Below are 17,015 nucleotides of genomic sequence, written 5' to 3'. Positions count from 1 at the left end.
TCCAGGCCCATCTTTTTTATTTATTGCCCAATTCCTAGAATAACCATATCTCAAGGAGCCCTGGTTCCTTATATTGGAGAAGGGTATTAGAAACCAAGACCTGGGCATTAAGTGCAGTCGTTGCTACTGGTGTGTTCTTGCTTGTAGGCCGTCTTAGTTGACAGAGCAAGGAAATACATGTGTGTATACTCACCTCTGTGTGTGTGTTTCTCTATGTGACCATCTATGTTTATATTAAGGTAAACATGAGTGTATATTGATATCTCCAATTCTATCTAGTCCATTACCACACGAATCATTTTAACTTCTTTCCCTTGCTTATCGGGAACCTCCTTCTTCAACAGTGAGAAACCTGGCTCCCACAATCCACCATCCATTTGCTTAATTGTTCAATTCCAGTATACATGTATAGTGGGGTCAGAATTGTTAACTCACAGCTTTATAAACTAGAGGACAGTATTCATGTACACTTCCTTTTGCCTTTAATCTTACACTCCACTCATTTCGAAAGTTACTTAGGTAAGCACTTTTTCTTCTATGCCCTTCAGTGAGGCTGTTTCATACATTTACAATATAGTTAGATTCTATTGTCATTTTCTACATTTCACTCCAGGATCCCCTGCCTTCGGAAATGATTTTTTAAAATCTGCATACATGAAGGTTTACTCTTTGTGCTGTAAATTTATATGGGTTTAGAAACCCACAGAGAATGTCATGCATGCACCATTACAGTGTCTTTACAGAATAGTTTCACTGCCCTAAAAAGTCCCGTGTTTCCCTTATTTAATTATTACCCTGCCCGCTGAGCCTCTGGCAACCACTGATCTATTTACCGTAATTGGAGTCATATATAGTATGTAGTCTTCTCAGACTGGCTTCTTTCACTTAGCAGTATGCATTTAATATTCATTCATGTCTTTCTGTGGCTTAGTAACTCATTCTTTTTTACTGCTAAATAACATTTCATTATATGGATGTACCACAGTTTGTTACCAGTCACCTGTTGAAGGACATCTTGGTTGCTTGAAGTTTTTGATTATGAATAAAGCTGCTATAAATATTTGCATGCAGGGTTTTTTTTTAAATTATGTTTTTGTTTTTAGTTTTATTGGGGAATATTGGGGAGCAGTGGTTTCTCCAGGGCCCATCAGCTCCAAGTCGTTGTCTTTCAATCTAGTTGTGGAGGGCGCAGCTCAGCGCCAAGTCCAGTTGCTGTTTTGTCTTAGTTGCAGGGGGCACAGCCCACCATCCCATGCGGGAATTTGAACCAGCAACCTTGTTGTTGAGAGCTCACGCTCCAACCAACTGAGCCATCCGGCCGCCCCTGCAGTGTTCTTTTGGAATGTTTCAGGTCATCTTCCCATTGTCTTCAGTATTCAACAAAAATAAGAGTAAAACACTAGAATAGATTGTTCCTAGAATTTTATGACATGATGGTTAGTTAATTATTTCTAGAAACCAAATTCCCCACTGGATTCTACCTTTCTTGCTTTAGTCTCACTGAGCTCTAAAGCTTAGAGAACCAAGGTATTTGAGTTAGTGAATGGCATACAGGGACATCTATTAGAATGGCTGAAATCCAAACCACTGACAATGCCAATTGCAGATATGGATGTGGAGCAACAGTAGCTCTCATTCAGTAACTGTGGGAATAGGAAATGGTGCAGCCCATTTGGAAGCAGTTTGGCAGTTTCTTACAAAGCTAAACATGGTCTTACCATATGACCCAGCAATCACACTCGTACGTATTTATTTGAAAATTTATGTCCATATAAAAACCTGCATGGGGGCGGCCGATGGCTCAGTTGGTTAAAGCGCGAGCTCTGAACAACAGGGTTGTTGGTTCGATTCCCACATGGGCCAGTGAGCTGCACCCTCCACAACTAGTTGAAGACAACGAGCTGCCACTGAGCTTCCGGAGGGGCAGCCAGATGGCTCAGTTGGTTAGAGCGCGAGCTCTCAACAACAGGGTTGCTGGTTCAATTCCCGCATGGGATGATGGGCTGCACCCCCTGCAACTAAGATTGAAAACAGCAACTGGACTTGGAGCTTGGCTGCACCTTCCACAACTAGATTAAAGGACAACGACTTGGAGCTGATGGTCCCTGGAGAAACACACTGTTCCCCAATATTCCCCAGTAAAATTTATTTAAAAAAGCATACTGCAAACTTGAACTTAGAAGGTACGAGGTGTGATAAAAAAAATACAGTGAATGTTTTAAAAAAAATTATTATAGTAAAAGACACATTGTCATTAATACCCTCAAAAGACTCCCCCTTGCTTCACACACACTTATCCCATCATTCTTGCCACTGCCTGAAGCAGTTCTGGAAGTCCTCTTTCCTGAGTGTCTTTAGTTGCGCTGATGTGGCTGCCTTGATGTCCTGAATCGATTCAAAACGTTTATCTGTCATGGTCATTTGACTTTGGGGAAGAGCCAGAAGTCGCATCGTGCCAGATCCTGCCAGATTCAGTGAATAAGGTGAATGAGGACACACCATAATGTTTTTATTTGACAGAAATTGCCGTACCAGAAGCAATGTCTGACATGGAGCCTTTTCATTGTGATCACAAAATATGGTGAATGCTGTTGCCTAGTGCCATCCAAAGGAAAGGCAGGGAATCTTCAATACCGGAAGTGAAGTGTCAAACCTTAAAGTGTTTCAACTTGTAACAGGTTTCAACTTGTTTGATGCAGTCGGATGTGAACTATGGTTGAGAAAAGGTGTGTTTTTAAAGTGTGCCGTCAATCACCCTCATCATAACAACACTCCATGTCACACATCGCTCTGGTATACGGCAATTTCTGTCAAATAAAAACATTACAGTGTGTCCTCATCCACCTTATTCATCGGATCAGGCACCGTGCAGCTTCTGGCTCTTCCCCAAAGTCAAAATGATTCAGGACACCGAGGCAGCCACAACAGCGCCACTGAAGACACTCAGGAAAGAGACTTCCAGATCTGCTTCAGAAAGTGGCAAGAATGATGGGATAAGTGTGTGTGAAGCAAGGGGGAGTCTTTTGAGGGGGTTAATGACAATGTGTCTTTTACTGTAATCATTTTTTTATTTAGACATTCACCATATTGTTTGATTACGCCTCATATATATTTACATAAGGCACATCAGGGATCCACAGTGTTTTCTGCTGAAATGTTGAGTGATTGAACTACTTCTGACATGCTGGCTAGTGAGCTGGGGTTGGGAACGTGGCGCTGTTAGAACAAATCCGATGTAGTCTTGTTCTCAGTAAGCTGGCAGTGTCACTGCGGAGACGAACAGTTACAGTGCACAGCAATCAAGACTGTGATGGGAGAAGTGCAGGGCGTTACGGGAACACCACTGTCAGGGCATCTGACTAGTCTAGGAGGGTCACAGAGGCTTCTCGGAGGAAGTGACCTCTACGACGTGGCCTATGGCAGGGCTTGGCTAACTACAGTCTGTGGGCCAAATTCGGTCTGCTGCTGGCTTTTGTACAGCCTGTGAACTAAGAATAGTTTTTGCATTTTAAAGTGTTTGAAAAGAATCAAAAGAGATGAACATTTTGTGATATGTGAAAATTATATAATATTCCATTTTCAGTGACCATAAATGAAGTGTTATCGGGATACAGCCACGCCCACGGCTGCTTTCGTACTGTAATCGCAGAGTTGGATAGTTGTGACTGAGACTGCATGGCCTGCAAAGTCCAGGACATTCACTCTCTGATCCTGCACAGACAGAGTTTGCTGACCCTTGGCCACAGGATTGGGTAGGAGTTAGCCGTGTAAAGCAGAGTAAGGAAGTAAGTTTCTAATCGGATCGTTGTATAACTGCAGGAACGTTAATATACTTTGAGTGTGGCCTTCAAGGAGGTAGGGGGCCAGAGATGGGCCGGGTCCTGACTGGGAAGAGACTTGGCAGCCGTGTTAAGGGGTTTGGGTTTATCTGATGGGGAGCTTTGGAAAGGTTTTAAGTGGTATCATCAGATTTCCTTTCTCAGAAAATCCTCTGGCTATAGTGGAGAGATTGGGTTAGAGAGAGTGGGGTGAGAACAGAGGCAAGGAGACCCGTTGAGGTTTTTGAAGTCATTCCGAGGAGTTGTTGGTAACCTGGACTAGTATCGTGACGGGGGTGGGGTAGGGACATATTGATTTGAGAGGCATTTAGGAAGCAAAATGGGAAGACTTTAGTAATTCGTTGGAGGGATTGAAAAATAATTTTTCAAATGATTGTGTTTCAAATGTAATGTTTCAACTGATTGTGTTTTCTTTTCAACTGCAAAGTTTGTTTGCTTTTTCTGGATCATATGAATGCATGGTTGAAAAGTCCATGTTTAGTAATAGTCTTCAGAGCAAAATTCTTCAGTGATGTTTCATGCCTCTGGTGCCCCTTGTAACTGGTGTATCGAAGCAGCATCTCTCTGTGGCCTGTTCATGCTGTTCCCTGTTGACAAGAGATCTGGCTGTTAAGGAGCAGAGCAGCTATTAGCAGATTAATTTTCCTTTTCAGATGACCTTGGTTTAACAACTTTCCCAAAATATTGCTTTGTTGCAAGTCCTTGGGCTCTGGTTTTCAAGGCAATTGGTTGACAGTGACAAGCGTTTCTCATTCTCAAGGGCTCTAGACCCTTTCCAGTTTTAGATCCCTGACCCTTGCCCTTTTCTTCCTTGGAAATGAAGTCTCGCTTGCAGTAAATGGTAACCAGTTCACTATTATATATTTTATAATATGTTGTGTGGCTTTCAGACTGCTTACTCAGCATGCCAGCTATTTGATCCCTACAATAAACCTGTGAGGAAGGCAAGACAGATAAAGTTACTGAGATTAGGAGAGGTGAGATGACTTGCCCAAAGTCAAAGGTCAACAAATAGTAGAGCTGGTGGCAGAACGCGCGGCTGCAGATTTCACAGCTGAGTCTTGCTGTAATGCACTCTGTCTCCATGAAAAGGGAGTCAGACTCACTGCGAGAATTACGTTTTCAGCAGTAATGACATCCAGATGGCAATTCTTTTATTTTCTCTTTGTATGCTTTGTGGAAGCTTCATCCAGATACTAGACCTTTCTTTATGCTTTTGAGCAATATGTGGGCTACCAATAATTCCTAGTATGATTTGGGGAACTGTCGTCTCTATATTAAAGTGTAAGTAAGTATATTTTAATTCCTTCCCCCTTCCCTTAGGTGGTTCTCACTTTGATGATTTGAGGCCAAATGGGAAAGGCCTGCTTGTGGACCAAAGCTCCCGGGGTCAGGATAAACCAGAAAACTTGCTCACAAGGTAATGCAGCTTTCCCTTCATTTGTACCACTCATTAGAGAACTGAAAACATTACTGTGCATGATGTAAATTGTCCCAGGGTAGCTGGCCTAAGAAATGTTGGATATTTATTGAGCACTTACTGTGAATTCCAGGCACCATACACTTACATGGATTATCTTATTTTAACCTGAGAGGTAGGTACCATTGTTTTTTTTTGTCTTACAGCTAAGGAAACAAGAAGAGAGGTTATATAACTCACCCAAGATCCGGAATTAGCAAGTAGCAGATGTAGAATTTGAAACTGGTAGTCTAACCCTACTTAGAAATGTGGATTAGAAACATTTCGATTTCTCACTCCCATTCTTTTAGGAGTTTTCTGACTCTGAAGATACTTTTTTTCCATTTTTACTTTTTTTTTTTTTTTTGTCATGCTGTTATATTTAGGCTGTACTCTAGTGCCCCCTACCGATCATAGCCAGAATCATCTGGTCAAGATAAAACTTTACTTTCTTATTTGTGTCAACATTTTAAGAATTCACTCAAGCAATTCACCTTTGAGCCTTCTTGGTATACATAGATACATTTTTACGCAGCCTAAATTAGTATGTACATGACAGTAGTAACACCAGACACTTTTGTGGCATTTATTCAGTGTCAGAAATTACTTCAAGTGTTTTATATATCTTATTTCATTAAATAATCTTCAGTGAAAGTTTCTTGAGCTATCATTAGGATTCTGTTCATTAAATATGTCAAATTTTGCTTGACTTTAAATGTTAGCATTTGAATAACTTTTAGTATGACTATTAAAAATACACAAATAATAATGAAATAACAAATTTTCATCTTGTCTGTTGATTTTGGATTATTCCAGTGGAATTGCGATACAGTTGAATTATTAAGTCAAAGGATCTGGATAGTTTTATAGTTTTGTTACGTGAGACACTAGGGTCCAGAAAGAACACTGTCAAATCTGGGTTCTAATCCATACTCAGGATCCCACTGTCCAGCCAGGTGAATCAGCGATGATGCTGGACCTCATTTTTCTCATTTGAAAAATCAAGGGATCATATTAGATTATCTTCGAGGTCCTCTTCTGGTGTGAGATGCTATGAATTTATTATCAGAAAATCTCTGAACCAATGTCCTATCCCATCAACAACATAAACATTTAATGAATTCCACATAGAAGTACTGTTGCTTTAACAAATTAGTTTTGCTTTAGCCTCGAGTCTTCTGTGACTCCGATGCTTTTATGTGGAAACTTCTAGCTTTATTTATGTTTTGTCATGGCGGTCTCATCAAAATACATTTTGTTTGTTTTTCTAGACAGACTAAATCTAAATCTGAAATAACTGACATGGTTCGCTCCTCCACTATCACAGTGTCAGACAAGGCTCATATTTTAACAATGCAGAAGTTTGGGCTACGAGATACAATAGTGAAATCACGTCTAGTGCAGAAAGAAGAGGATTATACCTATATCCAGAACTTCAGGTAACCGACTGGGTCTTAGACTGTTTTCAAAGCAAAATGACCATTCATCTCTTTGAAATTCTAGCACTTCCTCCCATACTCTGGATTTGGAAGCAAAATTTTCTAAATGAGTGATTCCTTTCACTCTTCATTAGCAGACATTTATTGTGTGCTTTTTCTGGCCAGGCACTGTGGTATAATGGGAGGGACAGAAGTAATTACAGAAATAGTTGAAGAGCTAAATGAGTACAGAAGAAGGAACGATACGCTGATTTTTGTGTATCCCTTGGTCATTCTGGGCCTTTGAAGAAAGTCATTTAAATTGAAGTTAGTAGAATGAAGTTAATGTTTGGTAATCTTTTTAGACAGGATTACTGAAAGTTAAATGAATGAAGGTTGCAGGATTTTGCTAGATCTTTTTAAGTCATTGCATTGTGCCTATAAGACAAAGTAACATTGCTTCTAGGGATAGAAATAGTCAATTATGGTGAACACTGCTGTTGCTTTCCTTCTGGAAGTAATTACCATGGCACTTGCCATTTTTTCCATTTCCGTAGCATACACATGGTAAAGAATCACTTTGTGGATTACAGCTCTCTAATGGCTGTTAAGGCTAAATAGGAATGTTTAGAGGAGGAGGCCTGTACTATCTGAAGTTACCACAAAAGCAACAAATATCACGACAGACTGAAAGCCAATCCTTGGTGCCCCAGTCATTGGTCTAGGTTAGATGTGACATTTCTTGTGTCTTAAAATTCCACTCCAGAGAGACAGAAACCAGCATAAAATGCTTTCTCCTTTCATCTCCCTGGTTCTCCTGAGTGACTGATTGATTCTCTTTGGTGACAGGTTTTTTGTGGGCACATACAATGTGAATGGACAGTCCCCCAAAGAGTGCCTCCAGCCTTGGCTAAGCCACGGTATCCAGGCCCCAGATGTATACTGCGTAGGGTGAGTGCTTCTCTTCTGTCATCTCTGCATCCTGAGGAATGTTATGGCTGTGGGTGAAGGGACGAGGACATGAATGTATACCTGAGTCTTCCCGGCAGGTGAAGGAATTGAGAAACGAACACTGGCTTCATCTGCTGCTTCTCTGTTTGATGCTCTTCCTCATAATAAATAAATTCCTAGCACTGGTAAAGCAATGTGCTTGGCATTTAAATGCTAATATTTCATTTTTAGTACAATCCTCTGGGAAGATCACTGCATCTTGAACTGACTTTCATTACTTAGACATTTAGCCCTCTGTTGGTGACAAAGCAAAAATATCTTTTGCTAGAGAAAGAAGGTTAGCTTTAAAAAAAAACAAGCCCCATCCATCAGTCCTTTTTGTTTCACTGTTACTATCCTCCTACCACTCTCCTGGGCATTATTCATGGGGAGGGGACAGCAAAGAAGCCTGTATGATAAAGGGCAAAGAGCCTAGAATTGGAATTTATGTAGACCTAGGTTTGAACCCATTTGCCACCTGGTACTTGTATGAACTAGTGACCTCAGATGTAAAATGCAGACACTTCCAACTACATCACAGGCTGGTTATGAAAAAGAAATGGGCTGCTGCTTGAGAAAACACTGGTAAGTTCCTTAACATTTAGACTCTAAGTGTTTGTTTTTCTTTCCTCTTGAGGGTCCTGCAGTTTAGCTAGAAAGCTAGGACTTACACACCTAAACCAATCTGAGAACGTGTCATCCTGCACATTGCCTTTCTCTACTATCTGACTGATTGCTTCTCCTGATAGATTCCAGGAGCTCGATCTGAGTAAGGAGGCCTTTTTCTTCCATGATACCCCAAAGGAGGAGGAGTGGTTTAAAGCTGTATCAGAGAGTCTTCATCCAGACGCCAAGTACGCAAAGGTAAGAGAGGAGTCAGGGACCTTTGAATTATAGGTCGCCACAAAGGGAAATTCTCAGACAATATTTCACTGTTTCCATAAGCCAGTCCTCATGATCGTGCTGTTTGCAGTTCCAGGTCCTCCAAGAAGAGGCGCCTCTGGGTGGGAAAGATGCAGGTCCTAGCTCTTGGAGGCTGTTTAGGTTTTCGTGTAGCATAATCAGTGAGGCGAACAGGTCATTACCCAGGGTCCCAGTGTGCAGAAGGAGCTGCAGTAATACTTCCAGTCAGCTTTGAGGCCACTTTTCCTTTGGGATATTTACTCCCAGTTTTGACTTCTATTCCATGCCATGACTTGCATGTTTGGCTCTGTTTTCCAGGTGAAGCTCATCCGACTGGTTGGGATTATGCTGCTGTTGTATGTGAAAGAGGAACACGCAGCGCACATCTCGGAAGTGGGAGCGGAGACTGTGGGGACGGGAATCATGGGCAGGATGGTGAGTTGGGGTGTTTGGCGCACGAAATCCCTAAGGTTTTGGCTCTGCTTCTCAGGATACCGTGACTGCAGGGGTCCCGGGTTTGGGGTGCCGGTGTCACTAGATGAGCTGTGCCCTCAAGCAGGGCTAGATAAAGCAGACCATTTAGAAATCGTGTTTTAGTGAGTGGCCGGCTGATTTGCCGGCTCGCGTATGTCCTCATGTTCACGCCTCACCAGAGCCTCCGGTTGAGCCTCCCATCTAATCCATGAGATCGGCTGCAGAAACTATGTTGTGTCACCAAGGAAAGGAAAGAATGCTGAGAAGAGGTTTGTCGTTTCCTCTTCTTCTTGATGCTGTGAAGCGCTGCTTTTAGGTTCTCCGGCAACAGCTCAGCTTCCTGTGGAGAAGGGAGGGCATGTGGTTTGCGTGTGACATAGTGAAAAGTGGACTCCGCTTTGCCATGGCCTGGCTAGTCGTTCTGCCTTCTTGGGTTTTTCTTACTTATACAATACAATAATGCTTTACTTACCTCACAGGATTGTTATGAAGACTAATGAACAGAAAACATTTTGAAAGTTCGCGGGTTTAAATGACTGTGCCACAATTAAGGTGTGAATTGGATGTTTTGGGCTTCTTATCCTAGGGGAACAAAGGAGGAGTGGCAATCAGGTTCCAGTTCCACAACACGAGCATCTGCGTTGTGAATTCTCACCTGGCAGCCCACACAGAAGAGTATGAGAGGAGGAACCAGGACTATAAAGACATTTGTTCTCGAATGCAGTTCTGTCAGGTTGATCCAAGCCTTCCCCCTCTCACCATCAGCAAGCACGAGTGAGTCTGGGCTTCTTCCCTAAATGGCTCACTACGCCTGCTGTGCAGAACTGTGGGCCCTCTATTTTGTTAGGGACTTAACTGGGGGAGGCTTGCCACTGCTGGACTGGGAACTCTAGCCAACTCTGGCTTACCCTTGGATTACGTCCCTTGGAAATGTTTAGTTTCCTAACTTACCACCTGGCAGACCGCTAGGATCATTCTCAAATCATTTGTCCTTGGAAAATATATACGATTTATTTTAATATGCATCTGCCTTGATACACAATCATAAGGAAAACAACTAAAGAGAGAGCATCTCACACCCAGGTTGTAGAGTGTGTTTTAGGATTTTATACGTCTGTTCTTTCCAAAAGCATATGTAATTGAAAATGACTGCATCTGTCTGCTTTTACTTAGTCTTTTATACCTCTTGATTCAACTTTATAAAGCTATAGTTGCAGCTGCTTGGAGCATCTTGTGCTAATTTTTGTCTATTCTCTTTATTTTGTTTATCTCTAAAACTTCTACATGTCTAAATTCAAGGTATATTAGAATGTCAGACTTGACAGTAACACTTGAAGCTTTTGCCACTTATTTTATAAAGAGGAAGAAGCCGCTGGGGCCATGGTGTCTGCCACATACAGAATCAAGCCTCTCATTCCGCCTGCTGCCGTAGTGGAACTGTCTTGAGCTCACTGGTGTTCGGGAAGCTGACAGGATGGCTTTCCTTCTCCAGGGAACCTAGCAGAGAATGTGTCTTCCGTTCTGCTGAACCTGCCGCATTCTAGTTCGTGAGGTTGCAGCTTGCATGTCAATTTGTCTGCTTTTAGCTTGTGGAGGCATTTATTTTGATGTGTGTAGACTGCTGTGCAGATTCGCTAAATGACTTGGTTGTCGAAGTCTGATAGAGCAGTATTGGACTTTATGGGATATACGATGTCATCTAGGAGTATTCAGTTATCTTTCCCCCAAAGCATCGGGTGTAATAAAACACCTGTCACGCTCTGCAGAAAGAGCCAACCCATGCTATGGTGGTGGTTAAACCCAGATTCCCCTGTAAAGGTTGAGCTTTGTTTCAGAAGAACTCACCTCTAGAAACAAAGGCTGAGAGTGTGTTTTGTGGACTGGAGTGTGCATGGAGGCAGAGGCGATGTCATGGTCTCATCTAGTTTGGGGTCCCTGGGTGATTGACATGACTCCCAGTACTTGATCATTTTGCCTCTTCCCAGGAGTGAAGTAAATGATTGTCTTGCTTTTTAGATCTCATTAGACTATCTTTCCAACTATCTAACAATAAAATAGTCAAGGAGAACTCAAGGTGGTTTATAATGAACTTGGACCCAGATAACTGAGTAAGCAGCATGTTAGACATGGTATTCAGTGGGATGACAAGAGAAAAAGATTTCTTGAGCAGCGGAGTCACTTCTCCACCCAGCTCCCAAGAATCTGAGCCTCAGGGTCCTTCTGGCAGAAGCTCACTGGAGGAGACCGGGAAAGTTCCTCCTAAACCCTGTGGCCTTTGTGCTCTGTCCTCACAGCGTGATCTTGTGGCTGGGCGACCTCAACTACAGGATAGAAGAGCTGGATGTGGAAAAAGTGAAAAAGCTCATCGAAGAGAAGGACTTTCAAACCCTGTATGCGTATGACCAGGTATAGATGGCCACCGGTGCCCTCTCAGGCAGTTGCCCCCACACTGTGAGGGAACAGAAAAGCCTGGCTTCCCCACCCTCAGCCTCTTCTTTCTTGGCTTGGGAGGTTTCCCGGAGGAGCTAATGTCCAGTAATGTCTTTCCTTCATCTGCATTTCTCTCTTCCATAGCTGTCACCCCATTGGCTCGTCCCTTGAGGCTCCTAATCTCCCTTGGGAGCAGGGGCGTGTTCTCTCTCTCTGTCTCGCATGTGCTCATTCATTCATTCAAGCTAGGACTAAAAGTGCACAAAGCTTCTCATAAAGAAGACACTCGGTACATTTAAAATAATTTATTAATTTTTTTGGATGTACCTCCTGCTCTCCTCTCCTTCCTCTCCCCAGACTTGTCCAGTGTGAATGACAACTCTTTTTCCTGAGTGGCTTTTTTTACTTCCAGTGGGAATCAGCTCTGTCACCTGTTTTTCTCCCACCATTGTCTGGGTTAGCATTTCTGTCTCAGAGCGTCAGCCATTTCATAGGACAAGAGAAATCTGTTTCTCTTGGACTTTGTTCAGGCTGTTCCTCAGTAGATTTAAAAACTGCTTGAGTATTCAGAATTGTTCAGAATGTGCAAGTCCGTTTTCTTTTTAGTCTAAGCCCCCCTTTTAATAACCTTAGTATTTATTAGTCTAAATCATTCTCCCCAACCACCACCCAGTGCAGACCAATTGGAGAAAAAAACCCCTCAATTTTGTGATATCTTTCTTTATGGTATAATCTCTTTATTAACCCATTTATTTTCCTCTCTAGCTCTTTGCCTTGGTAAATTACTTTTAGTCTCCTTAATGCCCATTTCAGCATTAACCCAGTTTGTTCTATAACTATTTATTATTATTGCCTCTATATTCTGAACTTAGGCATTCTCATTTCCCTGGGAAGTTAATACTCATCTCCCTTGCTTGCTTTTCTGGTCTTTCTTCAAGTAATAGTACCTGTTTTGTGTGTTCACTGCATTTCAGATGGTTTTAAGGCCTATATATACCCATTCAAGAAGCAACAGCTTACATTAATACTTAAGTTTTTATTATTTTCTGTTGCTTTTGCTTTACCAATTTATATTAGGAATTCACATTTTGAGGAATTTGCAACTGTTGTGTCCAACATTAGAGCTGACAGTTCTTTACCAGCCCACTTAGTGCCAAGCTGGGTGCTCCAGGGGGAAGCTGACCTCATGTGGTTTTTATCTCTTGCTGAGTGAGTGATTTGGAAGGCACTCCTAGAATTAGTGGGCTAGGAAGGATGTTAGCTATTGTCATAATGTGTCAGGCACTGTTCTAAGTTGACAGTTCATTTTCCCAACGATCCTGTGAGACAGATTCGATTATAAATCCAAAATTTACAGATGGGGAAACCGAGGCACACAGCTTCCTTCAGTTCATATAACTAATTGGACAAGTTCCTTTTAAAAATGGTTTTCATTTAAATTTAATTCATAACTGTTTTGGTGTACTTCTACTATATATCTTTGCATACATGGAAGTTCCCCTTTGCTTGTAGACTGTGTCTTTCCAGACCTTTTTCTATGCAGTTTTATCCCTCTGCATAATTGGAACAACTTCATACAGATAAAGTGTTTCATACCTAGAAGGAAAAAATTCTATGTCTGTTGGTACCTAGTCCTCTTAGGGACGTCTTAGAAGATGGTACTCAGGCGCCTTGGATGCAGGTGACTCTTATAAAAGAGCCTTCAAAACTGTGTAATAGGTGACAGAATGATCAGCTTGCCCTTCTTCCTGGAAGTTTGTTAACTCCAGATCTTATAGAATAGCTTTCTCATGGGCCTTTCCTTTTAGCTTAGTGTTCAAATTTCAGATTGATTTCCTTTCCTTTGCTAAGTTTTGACCTTTTTATTCTGACATTATTTTTTCTTCCACGTTTTTGTATAGCTGAAAACTCAAGTGGCAGCAAAGGCTGTCTTTGAAGGCTTCACAGAAGGCGAGCTCACGTTCCAACCTACCTATAAGTATGATACTGGCTCTGACGAGTGGGATACCAGGTAGGTCAGGAGGTTGAGCAAATGGAAACCCAGAAATTTAGGGAAGCCCTTGCCCTACTGGCCCTAAAGAAAATGGGTTTCCTGTGACTTTTTCCCCACGTTTTGCATCCTGGTCAAACATTTTCTCTCCGTATCTGCTGATGAAGCAGCCTGCCTTCCTCGATGTTTTCTTTGTGACTGCCTTGGCCGTTGTCCCATGATAATTCTTGAGACCGACTTGCTTTTCAGCTATGCTTAATATGATAAGATGATTCCAACTAACTTAGCTTGTACTTGGTCATTACATATTTTTTTATTAGTGCTTGTGCTGTGCCATGCCCTATTCCATACATTTTACTTATATTATCTCATTTAATCTTCTCAACAACCTGTTAAAATAGGTATGATTATTCTCATTTTATAGATTGGGGAACTGAGGCATTGAAAAATTAAAGAGCCTCCCAAGCAGGCAAGTGTAGAGCCAGGATTTGAACCCAGGCAGTAGGAATTCAGAGGCTGTTTTAACCACCGTCTTTTAAGGACCATAGCGTGCTTACTCTCAGATTGCCTCATGACTCTTACCTCCTCCCCATAGGAGGATAAAGAGCAGAGAATCATTCTGAATGGTGTTTTGGCTTTGAGCTTTCTCCGTTACTTTGGCTGATACACAGGATGCATGAGATCTCTTGGGCCCGAATCACTCCTGCCCTCTCAGATCACTGGGTTGCATGGACTGGAAGGCTCTGCCCCGTCATTCCCCAGTTGAGCCAGGGTGCTAGCCAGGCAGTGGGTGCTACTGTGCCTGGGAGGGCCCCCAGTGTGGACTTTGCATTTCAGTGAGAAGTGTCGCGCTCCTGCCTGGTGTGACCGGATCCTCTGGAAAGGCAAGAACATCACTCAGCTGAGTTACCAGAGCCACATGGCCCTGAAGACCAGTGACCACAAGCCGGTCAGCTCAGTGTTTGACATTGGGGTAAGTGGGCAGCTGATGCCTGTTGCAATCGTTCTGGAGGGAATAGGTTCTCCCAACCAAGACCATTTTTGTCTTTCTGGTCTCCTCCTCCCCGCTTCACTGTAAGGAAGCGCCTTTACAAATTGTTTTAATTTCAATTTAACTCATAATTGTTTTGTCATATTACTACTGTTTGTTTCTACATACATGGAAGTTTCCCTTGGCTTTTTGGACTGAATTTTTCCAGACCTCCTTCTATGCATTTACAAATCTGTGTCAGTATTCTGCTTGTACGTATAACATAGAGGGTGCTTTTCCTTTTTTGTAAAAGAGGTGATATTATGCATTTGTTTCTGTGAACATTCCCCTGCCCCCCCCACCCCCCCACTGACTATGTCTCAGGAGATCTTTCCATGTCAGTATAGGTAGGGCTCCCTCCTCATTATTTTTAAAGGCTGCAAAATATTCCATAGTACGGATAAACCATAAAGTATATATTGATGATCATAAGTTATTTACAAAGTTTTGCTATTATATACAGTGCTGTAGTGACCACCCTTCACATATATCTTTGTTTAGTGTATTTCTATAGAATGAAATTCCTAGAGGTGAAATTAGAGGTTCAAGTAAGCATGTATTTTAAATTTATTAGATCCTGCTAAATTATCCTCCCAACTGTCCTTACCATCTTACACATCTACCAACCATGTATGAGCTTATTTTCTCATACCCTGGCTAATACTTAGGTTTTATCAATCTTTTAAATTTCTACCAACACAATGAGCCAAAAGAAAAAGATATTTCATTATTTTAGATTACATTTCCCCGATTACTAGTGAAGTTGAACATCTTTTCATTTATTTATTCTCTATTTATATCACTTCTCCAGTGATTTGTGTTTCTTTATATTATCTATTTTCAAGGGTGCAGGTAGAGACTTATCAGAATCTATGAGGGTGTGGATGGTTTGAAAAAAATGCCTAATGAATGTTATAATTAAAGTTTTATTATTGGAAAATGACAAACTGTGTTTATAATTCAAAATACAGACGGGAAAACCAGACAACATCTTCTTGGCTGATGGAGCAGAGGTTACAAAAGCTTGAGAAATGCTGCTTGCTTGTTTGCTTGCTTGCCTTTTTTTTTTTTTTTTTCCTTTAAGAAATGCAGCTTTAAGTCAAAGCCCTAGAGAAGTTTCTCACTGTAGGTCTATTGGCAGCAGCAAGCAAAGTAGAGCTAGGTAGTGAGCATCTTTCTGCCTTGGGCCTGAGACCTGGCAGAACTGCCAGCCACGCTTTCACTCCCTCATCTTCTTTCTGCTAATCAGGAAGCAGTTGATGTTACCACAAGCTTTGCCTCTGGGGGACCCTTCTACCATTATTGTTAATTGGATACTTTGTTAATTAATTACATCTATTTAGTCTTTATGTGTTGCTGTCAACTGCTATTTCCCAATGCCAGGAATGTCCTCCATACTGAAAAAGAAGAAATGAGCAGAAGCCATGGCACTCAGTCTCTGCTGTTTCCCTTCCAGGTGAGGGTTGTAAAAGAAGAGCTTTACCGGAAGACTCTGGAGGAGATTGTTCGTTCCCTGGATAAGATGGAAAATGCCAACATTCCTTCTGTGTCCCTCTCCAAGCGAGAGGTAGGAAGGACATGTTAAGAATATTGGCATCAAGCTCTTCTATTTGTAGAACTTAAATCTCATCTCCTAGGGCTCAGAATTCCAGGAGGCACCTGTCAGACTGCCGGACTCTAGTCTTTCTTGACAGGCTGCTCCTCGATAAAGTGAAGCTGATGGTGCTAGCTGAGAAGAAAGGGGCTGTTGGTCTAGATTATGTTCATCTCCTGATCTTCTAAGCTGGAAGCCTTTAACCTTTTGTGGCTCATATATTTCACCCACACACAGGCTAGTTATGAGTTACCTAATGGCATAGGTGATCCAAATGTGTTTTGTTTGATTTTAGTATAACTGGTGTACATTCTTGCATTGGGTTTGTCTTCCTATTGATTGCTTTGCTTTGAGATTAAATTGAGTCAATTTTTTGGGTATGCATGAGTTGATGGGAGAGAAGGCAGTACAGAAAAGCAGTGGGTATTGGGAGAAGTCAAGTTAGAGCTACCGATTTTTCATGGAAGAGCCACAGCATAGATCATTCAGAGTTGACCATACCAACAAGTCAGTCAAATGGGGATTTATGGTGAGGATATTTTTAATGCCTTAGATGACCAGCTACTTGGTAGGATAAGCTTGGTTTTCATGTTTGGGGTGGAATTTGTGAAGTGCATTTAGGAAATCGTCTTTAGGTATAGAAGATGTAAACTTCAATTCCTTCAGGAAATTTATTTATAAAACAGCATGAGTTCTTGGTGGCGTTTCTGAGTTAAACACAGACAGCTGGTCTTGACAGTGGTAGCTGTGGCCTCCCGGGTAAATACCTAGAGCAGAAACGTGATTTGAAAGTGGTGGTCCTTCATCTTCTTTCCAGAAGGGGAAATGATGGCCCAGTTGGGATGTCTGGGCAGGTTGCTGGGAAGAGGGCACTGGTCTGACTGGTCC

The 17,015-nt window shown here is 41.9% G+C and overlaps 1 protein-coding gene across 5 annotated transcripts in view; it reads left to right on the top strand.

Annotated features, from left to right (window-relative positions):
• The window catches only part of INPP5B (inositol polyphosphate-5-phosphatase B), a 46,214-nt gene that overhangs the window by 22,499 nt on the left and 6,700 nt on the right, over positions 1–17,015 (top strand). For 4 of the 5 annotated variants that reach the window (XM_033114610.1, XM_033114611.1, XM_033114613.1 and 1 more), the window contains 10 exons: positions 5,163–5,259; positions 6,570–6,737; positions 7,566–7,667; positions 8,456–8,570; positions 8,928–9,044; positions 9,670–9,857; positions 11,378–11,489; positions 13,415–13,524; positions 14,341–14,476; positions 15,990–16,100. In XM_033114610.1, the coding sequence (XP_032970501.1) occupies positions 5,163–5,259; positions 6,570–6,737; positions 7,566–7,667; positions 8,456–8,570; positions 8,928–9,044; positions 9,670–9,857; positions 11,378–11,489; positions 13,415–13,524; positions 14,341–14,476; positions 15,990–16,100 (1,256 nt within the window). Of the gene's footprint in view, positions 1–4,934; positions 4,954–5,162; positions 5,260–6,569; positions 6,738–7,565; positions 7,668–8,455; positions 8,571–8,927; positions 9,045–9,669; positions 9,858–11,377; positions 11,490–13,414; positions 13,525–14,340; positions 14,477–15,989; positions 16,101–17,015 lie in introns of those variants that run through there. The other variant, XM_033114614.1, reaches the window with a different exon arrangement.

This window comes from Rhinolophus ferrumequinum, chromosome 9 (assembly GCF_004115265.2).
Source record: "Rhinolophus ferrumequinum isolate MPI-CBG mRhiFer1 chromosome 9, mRhiFer1_v1.p, whole genome shotgun sequence".
Classification (NCBI taxonomy): Eukaryota; Metazoa; Chordata; class Mammalia; order Chiroptera; family Rhinolophidae; genus Rhinolophus; species Rhinolophus ferrumequinum.
Note: the sequence above shows the minus strand (reverse complement) of the source record. Positions and strands in the feature narration are given on the sequence as shown.